The 18,384-nt window shown below is 30.5% G+C and overlaps 3 protein-coding genes across 3 annotated transcripts; 1 reads left to right on the plus strand and 2 right to left on the minus strand.

The window, feature by feature from the left end:
- Positions 1-2,176: 2,176 nt before the first annotated feature.
- Positions 2,177-4,261, plus strand: LOC120269105 (zinc finger BED domain-containing protein RICESLEEPER 2-like). Its single transcript, XM_039276391.1, has 5 exons — positions 2,177-2,909; positions 3,139-3,263; positions 3,353-3,378; positions 3,962-4,059; positions 4,218-4,261. Exons 1-5 carry the CDS (start codon positions 2,177-2,179, stop codon positions 4,259-4,261), a joined length of 1,026 nt encoding a protein of 341 aa, XP_039132325.1.
- Positions 4,262-8,919: 4,658 nt separating this feature from the next.
- LOC120269377 (cytochrome P450 714C2-like) lies at positions 8,920-12,874 on the minus strand. The gene is made up of 5 exons (XM_039276716.1): positions 12,585-12,874; positions 10,314-10,540; positions 9,980-10,227; positions 9,514-9,892; positions 8,920-9,418 (listed from the first exon to the last, which is right to left on the minus strand). Exons 1-5 carry the CDS (start codon positions 12,871-12,873, stop codon positions 8,990-8,992), a joined length of 1,572 nt encoding a protein of 523 aa, XP_039132650.1. The 5' UTR covers position 12,874; the 3' UTR covers positions 8,920-8,989.
- Positions 12,875-14,606: 1,732 nt separating this feature from the next.
- Positions 14,607-17,714, minus strand: LOC120269030 (cytochrome P450 714C2-like). The gene is made up of 5 exons (XM_039276321.1): positions 17,352-17,714; positions 15,933-16,159; positions 15,595-15,842; positions 15,126-15,489; positions 14,607-15,043 (listed from the first exon to the last, which is right to left on the minus strand). The coding sequence occupies exons 1-5, from the start codon at positions 17,641-17,643 to the stop codon at positions 14,618-14,620; spliced, it is 1,557 nt and encodes a 518-aa protein (XP_039132255.1). The 5' UTR covers positions 17,644-17,714; the 3' UTR covers positions 14,607-14,617.
- Between the last annotated feature and the right edge of the window lie 670 nt (positions 17,715-18,384).

The following is an 18,384-nucleotide window of genomic DNA, read 5'->3' on the forward strand; positions in this document are numbered from 1 at the left end:
GATTATGGATTGTTGGTGTTTCATTTGCTTGTATACTTTTGTAATCGAAACTCTACTTTTGCCTTTTCTTTTTCTATGATCAAAATGACATCTTGCTTGTGTTGCTGCTTCATTTTTTATAATTTTGTTTTAATCTTACTCAGGATTATTGTTTAATCTTAAGAGCTTGCTTCTATGTGAAAATTAGTTGGCCACGTGAGCACTGTGCTTTTAGATCCAGATTTAATTGTCATTGTTTGCTGTGTTGCATAAATGGTCTTTGTGGGGATGCTATTTCTTTCTTTCTTTCTTTCTTTCTCTCTGTGATGAATATTTAAACATGGGTAGTTTGTTATTTGTTTAATACTTATTAGTTTAAATTGTTTATTGATGCTTTATTTATTGAAAAAATGTGTTCAATTCAGCTTGTCGAGGTTCCTATACTTTCTCCTAAGAAAGATCAGATATTGTTGAAAGTGGAAGCTGCAACTTTGAATCCAATTGATTGGAAAATTCAGAAAGGCATAGTGCGACCATTCTTGCCTCCAAAATTTCCATTTATACCAGGTGAAACTTTTCATTCCTGTGCTACATATTTAAGTTAGTTTTTGTGGATTTTCTAACTCTAGAATGGAAACATTTCCTAGTGTAGGACTAAATTTAGTATTTTGTATTCTCTTTTTGCAAACATTTAGTCAAAATGCAGATTGAACAGCACTCCTCTTATTCAATTCTGTTTTTTCTGCATGAGATTTTCTGAATTTCTTGATTTGTGTTTCTGCAAGTTTAGTGGGTCTGTGTTTCTAAATTTCTGCAGAATCATAAGTAAGGTATGGTTGAATTATTTTATTTCCTTTTATATTATAGCATAAGGATTACATCATAGCATACAACATGCAATACTTTATATTTGATGATGTTGGACACCAAAGAAAGTTTAAGACCTAAGTGCATGATCTCTCTATAATTGATATAAATGGTATGAGCATGTGACATTAAGATGTAATTAACTAATAGCCAACTTTTTTCCTTTGAATTTAATTCTAAATCGTGGGATTGTTGGTTGGATGTTGGTGTTGCATATGAGGAAATAAAATGGTTTTCGAGAGATGATTTGGACTCAAAAGATGAATTATACTTGCCCTTGGATTTTGTATTGGATTTTACTTTGGGTTTATGCTCCAAGTTTTATTTTTTTTCAGTTATTTTGTTGGAATTTAAATCTCTATTTATAGTTACTTCATTGTTTCTATTTGTAGAAATGTCTGAACCTGACACACAACAATCAATGGCCAATACTAACCTAAATCCTATACAAAGTGGCACTCATAGTGAAGAAGTAGAGACAATTCCATGTGACATAGAAGATAATGAAATTAAAAGAGGCCGGAAAAAAATTTCCAAAGTTTGGACGAAATTTCGGATTATAAATATTCGGGGACGAAATGAAGTAGTTCAAAAATATGAATGCCGTCATTGCAAGAAGAAATATGCAGTTTCCAAGTCAGGAACAACCACTCATCTTAAGCGACATTTAGATGATTGTTTGTATTACAGAAAACAACACAAGAATCAAAAAATTATTAGTTTATTACCTTCGGACAGCGGGGATGGTGAAACAGTTTTATCTTTCTCAACACAATCTTTTGACATGAGCAAGATTAGAGAAGTTATGGCCAAAATGATTACAGTGCATGAGTACCCATTTAGTATGGTAGAGCATTTTTGGTTTAATGTGTTAATGAAGTCCATGAACTCTCAATATGAAAGAATTTCAAGAAATACATCAAAATTAGATTGCTTGAGATTGCATGAAATTGAAAAAGAAAAACTAAAAAAAAATCTGAATAATGTTGAAAGAGTTTGCCTTACCTCCGATACTTGGACATCAAATCAAACAATTGGCTATATGTGCTTGACTGTACACTTTATTGATTTGGATTGGAAACTACAAAAACGTATCATTAGTTTTCATGAGCTCGAACCACCTCACACGGGTATTGTCATCTCCGATGCTATTTCAGAATGTCTTTTAGAATGGGGTATCCAAGATAAAGTTTCAACAATCACATTAGATAATGCAACAACTAATGATGTAGTTGCAAGAAGTCTAAAGTCTAATTTTGAATCAAGAGGCAAGTTGCACTACAAAGGTCATATTTTTCATATCCGTTGTTGTGCACACATTTTAAATTTGATGGTCCAAGATGGTCTCAAGGAAATTGATAGTATAATTCACAATATAAGAGAAACTGTCAAGTACTTAAAAAAATCACCATCCAGATTATTTAAATTTGGCGAAGTTGCAAGGCAGCTGAATGTTTGTACAAAAAGAGGACTGCGTATTGATGTTCCTACACGTTGGAATTCAACTTATGAAATGTTGGACTGTGCTTTTAATTTCAGAACTGTTTTTGATCAGTATGCTATTAGAGATGCAAATTATAAATGGTTGCCTACTTCTGAAGACTGGGAAAATGCCAAAAAAGTTGCTGAATTTTTGGAAATTTTTTATGATGTTACACATCTTTTTTCTGGCTGCTTGTATCCTACTGCAAATACATTTCTACCAGAGGTTTGGAAAGTTAAAGAAGTTCTAGATATTCATTCAAAATCTTCAAATCTGTTTTTGAGAAATGTAGCAATAGTAATGGGTGAGAAGTTTGACAAATATTGGAAAGATTGCAACATGCTTATGGCAATTGCTGCTGTTTTAGATCCAAGATATAAAATGGTGTTGATAAATTTCTGTTTTCCTCGTATTTATCCTGATTTTGAACATATTGAAAAAATAGTTCAGCTGAAACAAGTTATGGTGGATGTATTTGAAACATATGCAAGTGAAAATGTCAATGAACAACCTTCAAGTTTTGCTGGCTGTTTTTCAGAATCGTCCATTAGTGTTGCGACATCATCGAGAAAACCAAAAAGTAGAGGCAGATCTGAATTTGCTGAATTCAAATGAAAAAATGATCTAACACAACCTATGAAATCTGATTTGGAGATTTACTTGGAGGAAGGGACAGTGGAATGGGAGCAAGAGGATGCTACTTTTGACGTTTTGGTCTGGTGGCAGTTAAATTCTCTTAAATTTCGAACTTTATCCAGAATGGCCCGTGATTTGCTCACAATTCCAATGACTACTTGCTTCGGAATCAGCCTTTAGTGCTGGTGGGAGGGTACTAGATAAGTTTCGCATCTCTCTTGCTCCGAAAACTGTTGAAGCTTTAGTATGTACTGCAGATTGGCTTAGAGCCACTCAAAAGAACACAAAAACCAAAACAGTAAGTGTATTTATTTAGAAGAATTTATAGTTTTATATTAATTTAAGGTTTTTCTTTACCTTAATCTAATTGTTTTTTATATTGTATAGATTGAAGAAGATGAAGAAAAACTAAAGTTGGATATTCCCGACAGCTTTGCCACTCTTTAAGCATCCTTCATGGTCTATTTCTTTTCATTCACATGGGTAAAGTAGTGCTTCACTTTGAAAATATTGCATTTGTTTTGTTTGATAGGGTGATACTTTAGTAAGTGGACATGGATAGGTTGATGTTTTTGGCTCTTTGCAAGTTGAGGGTATTTTTCTCACTACTCGATCTTTTGGCTCTTTGCAACTTTATGAATTTAGTAAAATATTTTTGCCACAAGATTTGCTTCTGACCACAACTTTGGTGCATATCTGTCTTTTTGGCGGGAATCTAATATATTCATTCTCATCTTTGGTAGAATTCTTTCATCGACTATGATGTCCTTCATAAGATTGCAATCCCTCAACCTAAACAGTATTTGCAGGTAACTATATATGAAGCATGTTACTATTCTATCCTTTCTCTGCTTTTCTACCATTTTTATATATTTCTTTTGTAGGAGGGAGTACTATTATTATATATTGGTTATTGTGATAATATTGAGATAATTTCTCACTATTATATGTATCCTTGACATCTTTTTGATTTTTCTTCTATTTGCTCAAATGTAGTCCAGGATATGTCGAAGGCATTCCATTAGATGGTATATTTGTTCATCCTTCCATGGTTGAAATGTTGGATGCTGCTATAGAGGATGCCATTGAGCATGGTAACTGGTAAGCAATTACTTTGGCTTTTTTTTACACTTGGATGCTAGGATTGTTGGCAAAATTCACCTTTATATTTGTTCATCCTTCTTTTGAATCCTTAATCTTTAAATCTGAATGTTAAAGTTTTTGTTGTTAATGGTTTCTAACTTTTGATCAGGTATCATTCATTTCATCACACTCAATTCAGAACAAGTCCAGTGATTGTTTGTATGAGAAGTCACTCAAAAGAAAAGAAGAGACATGTGTGTTGAATGTAGCAATTATGTAATTTGTTCCAAGTTTATGTGATTTGTTACAAATTTATGAATTTAGCATATTTATTGTTTTTTGAATCGAACTCGAACCGAACTCGAGCCGAAGATTAAAATTTCGAACTCAAACCGAATTTGAACAAAGATTAGAATTTCGAACTTGAACCGAACTCGAGCTAAAAATTAGAATTTCGAACCGAACTAGATCTGGGCTCAGCTCATTCGAGTTCGGTTCGTTGCCAGGCCTAGTCTTTGGGTTCCTCACTAGATTTATTATAATTATATATCCTTCTCTTCCACATATAATATTATAGGTACGATGGTGCTAAAAGCCCCTAATTGTGGGAGCAGGCGGATTGTCATTATTTCTATACACACACCCCCTCACTGTATATGCTATTATCGCATTTGTAAAAAATAAAAAATAAATAAATAAATTTTTGAGCACCAACTAAAGTTTTACTTTTTCCAATAATTAATCAATTGTCTTCTTGAATTAAAAAGACTAAATTGGAGATTATTACGTGAAATCTATATATTATGCTATGTATATGATAATTTTTTCAATAAATAAGATAAATTTAATATGGCATCATAACGAGCACTCAGTAATAATTTATATCTTCATCATATTTGAGCAGAAATTTAGAGTGGACTATGATTAAAGTAGAATATAATATAATTAATCGTAATAAAAATTTATCTTAGCTTATTTTGAAATAAAACTTCTTAATTTATCAAAATGATGATAATAATTTGTTGAAATAAGAATTTTTTTTTTTTTAATGAATGAAGTACATGATGTTGATCAAGGACGCAACACTGAATGAGACATCTTATTATAATTTTTCATTTTCAAAATATCACTTACAACTCTTTTTAATTTATCTTATAAATAATACTTTATTCTTAGAAAGAAAAAAGAAATGTCTAATCTCTTAATTAGCATTATAATTATGGTTTTACTTGGGACATTATTTATTTACATTGTCATGATCACAGCATTTTTCACATGAAACTCTCCTAATTAGAGAGTGATGTCTCACCAGCTATGTTTTCAATTGGAAATCCAAGTTGATATTTTTTACATAATTATTACTTCATATTCTCTTTTTCCCACTGACATTTCTTCTTTTAATTAGTTGGCGATAAAAAAGTTAGAAGTAGGGGTGAGCAAAACCGGATACTTAATCCTGTTTTTAAAACCGGATCGTGTACCCGATTTTTTTGGATCGACAAAAGCTCGGCTCATATCCGACCCGGTTTAAACCGGGTATCAAAAATCAGATATCCGATTTAAACCGGATCGGATATCGGATATTCCAATCCGAATTTAAGTTTTATCAACTCCATAAATTTGTTTTATATAATAATATTACATAAAAAAACAAATATGAAAAACTTACAACTTGGCATTAAACTCTTATATTATTTTCCCCACAACAAAAGTCTAAAAAAGAGTTTTATCAAAGATTAGGCATTACAAAAACAAAAAAAAATCAAATAACTTCTAAAGCATTAAGCGTCTTATCAATAATAATGATCATTGGTTGCTAGAGAGAAGATATTTGAATGGAGACTAGAGAGAAAAGGCAGGGCAATGACTATTGGTGAATGGAAGGTAGGGATTTGAAATTTTTTTTTTTTTTACTTTTAATCACTGTAGAATTTAAATTTATATATATATATATATATATAACTATATGGGTATATATAACTCAATTCAATTTCTAAAGATTTGGTTGTAAATAAATTAATATTAATTGAGTAATAATTAAGTAATACAATTGCTTTCGAACCAGCATTAAGTTATTTGATTAACCATTTGGGTATTTTTTTTTATTTTTAGTCCTTGTAAAATTTAAATTTATTAATGTATATTATATATATATATATATATATATAATTTTTAAAGGGTTGAGACGAGGGATTTGAATTTTTTTTTTTTCATTTTTACTTTTTAGAACATATAAAATTTAAAATTATATATATATAATATAATAAAAATTAAAAACCGGATCGAATTCGGATACCCGATTTTTAATTTCTAACGACCTAGATTTGAGCCGGTTTACATCTAAAAATTCGGATCGGGTACCGACTCTTTTTTTCGGATCAGATATTCAATATTAGGATCAAAAAATTGGATATCGGATTGGATCATCAGATCCGGATTTTTTTTGCTCATCCCTATATATAGTTAGGAGTGAGTCTTTATCTTATCTTAACAGTGATTTATCCGTAAAAGCATAATCTAATAGACAATGATGTGTTTATATATATAAAAGTTGAATATCATGTTAATTTTATAAGATAAAACTTTAAGAACTGTTACGATTAAATAGACAATTTCTCAATGTGCTGAGCCATTTATTATATATATTCTCATAGCTTAAGAAATAAGTTAAATAAGAAATTTTTTTCTTCCAGAGTTTATTTATAATCTTGGATTTTTTTAATTTAAAATCTTGTGTTATTTATATTATTATTTTATTTATGGTTTCCTTGTTTTTATGATCATTTGAGTATGACATTTCCAATTAATTAAGATTACTCTGCCATAAGTTTTTTTCTTAAATGCAACGGGAGCATAAACAGTCAAAGAAGTTGGCATAATTTGAAATTAAATATTCAACCTTTCGTTCTCACCAGGTGACACAAGATTTAAATTGCAAACTCATATCTATATTTGAGGATCCATTAGAACTTAATTACCATCACTACTTCTAATATGATTTGAACTTGAGCAATAAAATTTCTATACAAACGTCTTTTATAATGAGGCAATGCCTCTGGATTAATGACACGTTGACCTACCAAAAAAAATTCAAGAAGTAATATATATATATATATATATATGAAAGTTGTAGATAAAACAAAAGAATTATTAATATAGTTTTACTTATGTGTGACATTGATTCCACTTGAAAAATATTGATGTGGGAAGTTCAAGTATTGATGAACATAGTGATGATAATAAATCCCTCAATTATGAGTATATAGTTGTACGGTGCATAGATTAGATGATCAATTTTAGTCCCGTGACGATTTTCTTTTAGCATTTTTTTTTAAGTTTGTATGATTTTTTTTAATTATATTGATAGCAAGCTGACTTCACGGCGCACGTAAGGCTTGAATGTTCATTTAGTTTCCATTGAATAATTGTCGAAAAATCATTTATTTAGTCATTTCAAGGAAACGTGGGAGCTCAAGTTGCACGTGTTCTTGCCTTCTATTTTATTTTATTTTTTTCACATGTTCTTGCCTTTTATTTTATTAAATTTAGTTGCTAAGAAAATTGTTAGATTAATTTGTACCATATATATATATATATATATTAATTAAGTTACTTATTTTTGCAGAATGTATGCGTCTAATATTTGGTTATGTTCATATTGTTAAGGATCAAAACCATATTTAGTCCCTATATTTTGTTTCAAATTTTTTTTATTGTTATAATGCAGTTATTTTATATGATGTCATGATATCATGTCTTCACTTTTAATTCTTTCTAAAAGGAAGAACAGCGCAATATGATGGCATGACACTCTATATTATCATTCTTAGAAATTAAAAACTTTAAAAATAATAAATTATTATTATTGTCATGTCATTGGCTCCAAAAATTATGTTGAGAAAAAAGAAATTAATCCACATGTAATATTACCCGCCTCTTATTCATCATGTTAGTATTAAGAATTGTTCCCATGTTTAATTTATCAAATTAATTAAACTCCTCCCATTCAATATGATCACATTTGCTATTATTTTCTCTTTAATCCTTATTATTATCATCTCACATGCTTAATTTTATTGATTTTATTTTTTATTCTGTAGAAGAGCCATTTTAGTAAAAATCATAGTTATGCTTTTTTTTATTATTATTCTAAAAAAAAATTATAGTTATATTTATAAGTTTCTAACTAAGAATTTACAAATTCATTTGGTGCAAATGTTTTTCCTTTCTCAATTTGTCCTTTTCAAGTAAATGCTATCAAACGTCTGGTATCCTTTTAATCAAATAGTTATTTAAATTTTATCATCAATTAAAATTACTAATTGCATCAATATACTATTTACAAAATCATCCCGAGATTTTTTTTTTTTTTACAAAAACAAGAAATATCGTCCCACAAGAGATTATCAACAAAGAATAACTAGGTACAATCATGCACCAATTATAGTAATTTATAGATCTCTTAGAAATTTATTATCTCTATCTACCATCACATGGGGTGATTAGTATCCAACCAATTACATATTACAACCGTCTTGTTATCTAAAAAATTTATTTATTCATTATTCAAATGACAATTCCCTATGTTAAACAGTGGTTGTTATCCCAAAATTTATCAATTATTAATATTTGCACTCTATTAATTTCAACCTTTTTCTCATCCCCATCACCTATAATAAATATTCAAACAACCATTTATTCTATTAAATATATGACATAAAACTATAACACTAACCATATTGATTCATGTATGTATTATATACATATACATATAACGGTGGTGAAGATTAATTTTGTTCCTTTTTCTTTTTAAGATTAATAATGTCAACAAAAGTAATGACATATGTTTTATTTATATCTCAATCATGTATTATTAAAAGAGAGTTCAACCCTCAATCTCCCTAGAATTATGACAGTCACCCTACCCTACGTAAATATTATTTAAACCCTCTTAACAATAAGATGAACACCAAACTCAGGCTCAACAATCAACCTAAAAGCAGGAGAATGGCAATACTGTGGAGACAAAGCAAAAGTGAACTTCATCAACAGCATGGACAGCACCACCTTCAACTCCACCATTGCAAAGTTAAGTCCCAAACAAGTCCTAGCTCCAAAACCAAAGGGCATGAACATGTACCCATGGCCATTGCACGCACCTAATACACCATTCACAAATCTCTCTGGATTAAACTTTCCTGCGTCCATTCCCCATATCTCCATGTCTTGATGCATTGTTGACACCGGTATCCATATGTTAATTCCTTTCGGAATGCATACATCGCCAAACTTCATCTCTTTGAATGTCTCTCTCGCAATGAATGATGCCGGAGGGTAGAGTCTCAGTGTCTCTTGGATCACCATTGTTAACTGTAATGCCGATAAGATGAAAGACCCAAGCTTATATATTCTTGTAAGAATAAATTGACTCATTCATTCAAGGACTAAAGATGAATTTACTTTACCGTTTTCATCTTTTGGATCATGTCGGCATTGGGTGGTTGTCCCTTGCAAAGCTCCATGACTTCTTCTCTTGCGAGATCTTGCCATCTTGGATAGGAAGCGAGAAGCATCAAGCACCAAGTGGCGGTGACCGCTATCGTCTCATGCCCGGCATAGTAGATGTTCTTGCAGTTATCGACAATGAAGCAATCGGTAGAGCTCGAGGAGTTCGGTGTTGTCTCACTGGTGGTGCTTACACTCTCTAGCAAAGATGTCAGGAAGTAGTCTTTCCTCGATGAAACTAGAGTGTCTTCTTTTCGTTCTTTCACTAAATTCAGTATCAATGTTCCCGTCTCTTTTTCTAGCTTTTCTATTAACTTGTTTCGTTTTGTCGGTAAAAATCTAACCAACAAAAAGTACATATATATAAATAAATAAGCTTGAGTTTCTCATTCTATCAGTTAGATTAAGATAATGACGACAATATACCTTAGATAAGAAATATCAAATAAGTTATTTGATCTTAAGATTGTTAATGAGAGAACCCTTAGCTTTTCGAAAATCTCCCTCCCTTCGGCATAATTACTCCCAAAAGACGCTCTTGAAATCACATCTGCTGAAAAATTTCTAAAGTCTTCGTCGACTATTATTTCTGCAACACCTCCTCCATTCTTGGCTTTACTTTCCCATGAATCCACCAGTGGCATAACAGACTCCACCATCAACTCTATCATGCTCTGCATTTATGATAAAAGAAAAGATCATGTGTTTATATATATGTATGACTAGAAGTTTTTTTAACATAACAGAATTTTTATCTTACCTTAACTTTGTCCATGAAAAATTCAGGAGCTATGAGTTTTCTTTGATTGAACCATTCCATGCCATTTGCCTTGAGGATGCCCTTACCAAAGAGAGGCATGTGTGCCTTCTGAAGGAGCACTGGCTTGCCTAAATCTAAGGACACACAAAGACTTATGTCCCTCACCAAGTCTTTCTGGCTCACATATAATGCTGGTTTATTCCCTATCCAATACACAAATATTGGACCTACAAAAACAATTACATACTATAAATTAGAATTTCATTTTAATTAATTGAGCATATAATTTTATTGGTAAGAATATACAAATTTGAGTCTTTATTCGATATTATCTACGGATTTTGGTTCTAATCTCGTCGATTTAATAAACAGTATATTAAACTTACAAATATCGGTCTATTTAAATAAATAAATGTTATGATGTTGCTAAGATTTGAAAAAATAAAATAAAAATAAATAAATCATATTTATTGAAAGGCGAAGGAAATTTCAACAAAAATAAGACGCATACAATACACTAGAAATGGAAGCTAAGACAATTATTAATACAACTATGGGGAAAATTAAAGAATAAAAAAAAATCAAGATAAGTCTTGCGGAACCTAGAGAGTTAAATAGGAACAATCCCTTAAAGTTTGCTCCCTACTAATCTATCCGACATAGTTTTAAAATTCATCAAAAATATTTGGAAATACAATAACATTAAAGTCAAATTCGACTTAGTCTTTGCGTATAAACACAAAATTCGGCTTTAACGGAAACAAAAAATATTTTTAATGCAATATATATAATAAATTAGTCAAGGTTTTGATGTTTAGTTCTTAATCTCAAAATAATTAATCATCCAAGTGATATTTTAACATTGGCTAAGACTGCTTGTCAAGGAAGTAATTAATAAATGTTTAATAAAACTCTTGTTTATTTTTAAGACAAATATACTTTTTAAAAAAAATCAAATGCACGCTACATTGGCTAAATAGATGCAAGTGATTAAAAATTACATTATAGTTTGGTCACTCAACATTATTATTATTATTATTATTTATTTATTTATTTTAATAATTTTTATGTACACTGTCGTCATCATAGGATTTGAACATGAAGCTTTGTCTGATTGGAGAATGATGTCTCACCAACTAAGGTATCATTTGAAAGACTCAGTCCTAATTAATATCTTTATATAATTATTACTTCAAATTGTTTTTAATATCCATCTTTGAAAACAATTCTCTTGTACTTTGTGGTTTATAAAAAATATATTTGATCAAACAATTGAAACCCATTTTTCAAAGATGGCAACGTTTCAAAGATGGGAACGTGCGGGAGGGAGGATATATAGGGTAATGAAGGACCAAGTCCTCTATCAATGAAAGACTTTTGATAATGTAAACCAATCTTTGCTACTAATGACTTTTTGGTATATTAGTACTAGGTCCTCTACATAAAGTATTATTTTTATTTTTGTCAAAAAAGCTGGTTTAAACCTTAGCTACCTCACATAAGATGAGGGTATGAATAAGTTGAGTTATTAACCCCTCTTCTGTGCACACCCCTGGTACCTAGTATAAGTTGTTTACATTCATCCAAAAAAAAAAAAAAAATCTTAACTAGAAACTTTGCACAACAGTTGATAATATTGTATAATATGATTAATTACTAATTAAAATTTTAATTATTAATTATTTTTAAGTAATAATATATAATATAAATAAATTTTATTTATAAATTTAAAATTATTACATATAACATTGACGTTGAATTGTGCTACCGGTACATGTATGGGCACAAGTACAAGCAGAGGCAAAGTGAGGGCTGAAGTTTTTTTTTCGTTTCAACTAGAATAAACATTAGTGGGGTTTGTCCAAATCGCCATCTTTGAAAATGTGCAAATTTTAAAAATACGAAAGAGTACAACATAAAAATTTTGATGTTGAAATTTTTTTTTTAATGAATTAGATCATAATTAAAGATATTTGCTTTAATCTAAATTATTATAAAATCAACCCATAGGATTCAAGTGTATCCTGTGCTTAATCTCCTTCTATACACAAAACAATAATAAATTCCTCAAAATTAACCCTAATATTCATATAAATGTGCTTCTATATGAAAGCTATCTTCAAACATTCAAGCAGAGTTTAGGCTTATACACACACACACACATATATATATATATATATAATGCATAAATATGATTCAAAACCCTAATTTTCTTATAACTAAAACAAGAAGAAAAACAAAGTTAACAACAAGATATGAATTAACTCATACCATATTTTCTTCTCCATTGAAGAAGATAAGGGAAGAGAACCTTGGCATAGTCTTCAGTGAAAGAACAGTACTCTTCTTTTGCCTTCTTGGAAGCCATGATCTTTCCCATCTCTGGGACATTCCCTGCAAGGAATGAAGGCTTAGGGCCATTGATACCTTGCTTCCTTAACTCTTTAATGATCCTTTTAGGTCTCAACCATGCAGTGTTGTAAAAATAAAGACCTAAACCACAAGAACAAACACACAATAAAGACACAAAGATTAACATGATGTCTTCCATATGTCTCATATATTTTGTAATATGGACTACCATTTGAGTTTATGTTTCTTAGCTTTATTTATAGTTGGTGTTTGGCTTTCTTCTTCTTGATTTTTATGTTTGACCAAAGATATCAAAGTTGTTGATGAATTCATATGTTTCCTTGTTATATATAAAATATTTATATACATACACATAGTTTAATTGGCCGGCCTGAAAGAAGCACTATAGCTCCATTTCATGCACCCAAATTCCATGTCAAAGTCATGCATTGACAAAGAGAATGGAGGGATTAACAAAGAAGGACTTCAAATGAGACAACGTTATTTGGCTTGTTTTATGAAGTTCTTGGAGAATTTTTATTTTTATTTTTAAGACAGAAGGTTATTTTAATATTTATAATTAATTGAATTCATGCCACATGTACTAGACTTGAATTTTCATTTAATTTTTCTATTGAATGATGGTTCAAAAACATTGCAGACATACATCTAAATACAGTAGGACAAAGGGCAAGTTTTTAAAAATTAAAACAAATTATTGTTAATTATTGAAGATGAGGCATGGTATAAAGGAAAATTAGAATGCTTTGGTAAAAAGGAAACAATTACAATGAATTTGTGAAAGCTCTTGTGGTTTGATTGATAAAGAGGGTGGATTAAAATTAAAGAGAAAGGTGGTTTTCCTATTTGAAAAATAAATTAAAATCAATAAATTTTAATAAATTAATTTTAAAATAAAACTTTTTTTCACAAATACGGAAGCAATTTAAGTTTTCGCCATCAATTAAAAGAGCAGTTCATGATGTCAGAGTATAGTTTTTTATATTATCTACGTCTTAAATAATCCATGTATTTAATTCACTCAACCTACAATAGATTAATTTTGGAATTATAAACATTGTAATTAGGATTTTATTATATGCATATTAAAACTTTGTCAACTTTAGACCAGTAATTGTTTAATAATGATAGAATAAGAGATTGGCAAAATGATTTGATTATTAGAATAAAAAAAAGTATATCATTATTATTTAATATTTATATGCATATATATATATATATATACAAATAAAAACACAAATTATCTACTCTTCAATCATGATATTCAAAATTTTATGTTGTCTTTCCGATTTCCATCACCTATTTTTAATCTTATGTGTTGTGTATGCAACTAATAATTCATCATCAATATAAGCATATATAAATATCCATAAATATATTATAAATATAAAAAAAATAATAAGAGTTAAAATATTTACCAAACACTTGAATAATTTACTTCTTCTCCATCTTTAATTTTATTAATATTTATCTCTTCGTCTCATCTATATCTCTACAATACATAAATGGGGAGTATTTATAGACATTCAAGGGTTGAATGGACGATCAGGATTAATTCGATCCAACAGTTTAAAATACACTAGTAGATGAAATAGTAACAGTGGTGGCGACTGCTTCAGTGAAATGTGACGCCTACTATAATAATATCTAGAATTTTGCTACAATAATACCGTCTGATGCAGTGTTGTATGCTATAGTAGGTATCCATTATTTTTATAATATTCATAACTAACATTATCTATTTTATTTCTTAATTTTCATTCAAATAGTCAATTACTTTTACAACAATTAATTAGCTCTTCTTATCAAATTTAAAATTTTGCCAAAAAGAAAAAGAAAAGAAATCAACAACATCAAAAAGAGATGAACTCAAGTAAATAAAAGAGTTTTTTCTGCAATAAAACAAGCATTCAACGTAACTTATTATAAGGTCAAACCTTGTTAACAGAAAGTGGTACACCAAACTCAGGTTCAATAGTCAATCTGAAAGCAGGAGCATGAACATAGCTTGGAGAAAGAGAGAAACTGAATTTCAACAGAATGAGAGAAAGAATGATCTTCAATTCAACCATGGCTAAATTCTGGCCTAAACATGTTCGAGCACCGAGGCCGAACGGTATATAAGCATGTGGGAATTTGCAAGCACCAGAGATTCCATTCGTAAATCTTTCCGGTTTGAATTCATCGGCATCAGGCCCCCAAATCTCTTGTTCATGGTGCAGTATCGATGTCGGTATTACCAGAGTGATACCTTTTGGAATATTGAGCTTTCCAAGCTTTATGTCTTTAAAGGCCTCCCTTGTAACAAATGCAGTAGGTGGATATAGACGCAACGATTCTTGAATCACCATCGTTAACTGTATTTTCCGATCACATTCTTAGACTATTATTATATTCATCATCTTTGTTTGAATGAAAACTCACACCAATGATACTTACTGTTTTCATCTTGCGGAGCATGTCAGCATTAGGCAGTTCGCCTTGGCAAACCTCGATCACCTCGGCACGGGCTTGAGCTTGCCATTTTGGATGACAAGCGAGTAACATTAAGCACCATGATGCGGAAGTTGCAGCTGTTTCATGACCTGCAAAGAAGATGTTCTTGCAGTTGTCAACAATGAAGTTATCATGGTCTTTGGTGCTGACTAAGTTGTCTTTGGCGCCATCAAGGATCGATTGTAAAAGATCCTTTTTGGATGAAGCCTGCGAACCTTCTCTCCGTTCCTTCACTAACTTTAAGATTAACATTCGTATTTCTCGGTTTAGTCTCCATATCTCTCTATTAGCTTTTGTCGGCAGATACCTTAAGTGCAAATAGAAGAGCTAATTAAATCAAGAAAAAGAGAGAAATTTCGAAAGAGTGATACTCTATGAGAGCAAGCACAATATTCAAGTTACACTGGCATACCTTAAACCGGGAATTCCGATAAATAAATTTGTTTTCGACATGAGATTCTGAAGTTGCCTTAGTTTTAAAAACATTTCTTCGCCTTCCAAATAATTGCTGCCGAAACTAGCTCTTGAGATTACATCAGCCGAAAAACTCCTCAAATCCTCACCCACAGTTAAAAGTCCAATCCCACCTCCACTCTCAACTATTGTCTCCCATGATTTCAGTAACGGCACAGCGGCATCCAATATCAAATCAACCATGCCCTGTAAATGGTTCGACTTTGAGTATCATCTCGATGATTTATATTGTTATGAACTTTTTAACATTGCTACAAAGATGATGATTTCATATACCTTAACCTTGTCTGCGTAGAACTCCGGTGCTATGACTTTCCTCTGGTGAGTCCAAACCTCCCCGTTTGATGTTAAAATGCCATTACCAAAAAGTGCTCCCCTTTCTTTAGTCAAGTATACAGGCTTGCCGATATCTAGAGGCTTGTAAAGGCCTATCTCTTTAATAAGATCAGGATCACTCACATATAATAGCTGTATGCTCCCAGTTGAATACATAAACAGTGGACCTAAAATAAATGGATTGAAGGAATCGCATCACGCTCATAGAGAACATTGTTTTAAAACACTACTAGCAAGGGAAAATGTCATATATAGTAAGAAGAAGATGGTGAATATCTTGTGCAAAGACTCATCATTAATGCATGCATTTATGCATATCAAATAGATATATTTAAATTGAAGAAGATGATTGACCATGTCATCGTTGAAGTTCATCATCAAATTAAAGGATCTTTTTGCATTGGTGTCAGTTCAGGAAACAAAATTCAACTATCAAAAAATGGAGACATAAGAAAAGGAACATAAGAAGACGAAGAAGTAGCCAAAGAGTCTAAAATCATAAAACCTTCCTCTACTAATCATTGTTAAGTAATTGTATGAACACATACGCTTATCATGAATGTATGAATTATAGCAAATCAAAACTATATAAAGTTACAGTAAAGAGACAAAAAGATCATTTCATTGCTGAAGTTCATGATTGAATTAAAGGTTCTCTTTCACTCAAATCAATTTAGCAGACCAATTTAAATTGTCAAAACACTAAAACATAGAGAATGAAACATAAGAAGATGAATTAGCCAAAGAGTCATACATACTATATTCATTCCTCCACTAATTAGAGTAAGTAAACAGAGAATAGTAGTCAAATTTGACTAAATACTTCACATGAATGCATGAATTTAAGCATATAAAAACTATAAATTTCCAATAAAGAAACAAATCAATCATTTCATTGTTGAAGTACATGATCAAATTAAAGGCTAACTTATGCCTAATCAATTCATGAAGTTGAAATTGTCACAGGGAAAAATAAGAATTAACACATACAGAATGGAGCATAAGAAGAAGAATTAGCCAAAGAAACCAAAAGCATAAAACCATATAAACCAGAGAATATACCATATTCAGTCCTCCACACAACAAAGTAAACAGAGCAGCATAACAGTCAGTACTTGGCTAAATACTTATCATAAATACATGAATTTTTAGCATAAAAAAACTATAAATTTACAGAAAAGAAACAGATAGATCACTTCATTGTTGAAGTCAATGATCAAATTAAAGGCTCTCATCCACTCAATCAACACAGCAAACCAAATTCAATAACCAAAATTCATACTAACTGGAACAAAAAGAAGAACAAGAAGAAGAAGACTATTAAATCAGAAAAACACATAAAAACAAGAAGATATATACCGAACTCATTCCTCCACTTCTTGAAGTAAGGAAAGAGAGCAACAGAGTAGTCAACCATGACATTAGCACTGCTCCCTATAAGACCCTTCTCCTCCATTTGGATCCTCTTCATCTCAATGATGTTCCCAAGGAGTAATGAAGGGGGAGGACCTCTCATCCCTTGCTTCCTCAGCTTCTCTCTCATCCTCTCTGGCTTCAGCCATAGGAATCCATACAAGTAGTGAAGGAGAAAACATAGAATCCCTGAGAAACAAAGAACAACTAAAGTTCCCCAATTGAACTCTATCTCCATTGAACCAACTTCTTCTCCTCAAACTCACTGAGATGAACACAACTTGTTTGTTGTTGTTTGGGGAAGAACTGTGTTTTGTTTTGCAATACCCTGAAAATTTTATATTTGTACTTATATTCTGTAAAAAATTGGAATTTACTGGATTATTAAATCATAATTTCAATTAAATACAAATTATCTTTATATCCCATATGACAAATATTGTTGTTCCACTCCACCGCTCGTTTATTTGTGTATATGGATCACAAATAATATGAGTAAATAATTTTAACAAGAATAAAAAGTATATTATCACAAATTTTTTATTAAATTTTAAAAATTTTAATAATATTTTTAATATTTATGCAAAACTTAAATGTGATAGTTAATATAAAACATCACAAAGGGAGTATCATGTGGTTTTTAATAAAAAAAAAATTCATTATTTTTTATTAAAAGTAATTACCATCGAATATATATCTCACTGATAATGCATTATTAAATTGTTTTTATATAAATAAAAGTACAGATAAAAAATATTTTAAACAAAGCCAAAACGTCAAAATAGTTTGAAAAATGATAAGCAAAATAAAGTTAAATGAAGAGTTTGTATTTCTAAAAAAAACAAGGGTGTGGCGAGTAATTTTATTTTTTATAAATAATACTTGAATTAGCATGTGATCAAGTTGAATACTTAAGCTATTTTTAATTTTTTAAAATTCAATTTTCAGTGTGGCCTGTCATGTACTTTGTATTAAATTA

The sequence above is a fragment of the Dioscorea cayenensis genome, chromosome 9, assembly GCF_009730915.1.
Source record: "Dioscorea cayenensis subsp. rotundata cultivar TDr96_F1 chromosome 9, TDr96_F1_v2_PseudoChromosome.rev07_lg8_w22 25.fasta, whole genome shotgun sequence".
NCBI lineage: Eukaryota > Viridiplantae > Streptophyta > Magnoliopsida > Dioscoreales > Dioscoreaceae > Dioscorea > Dioscorea cayenensis.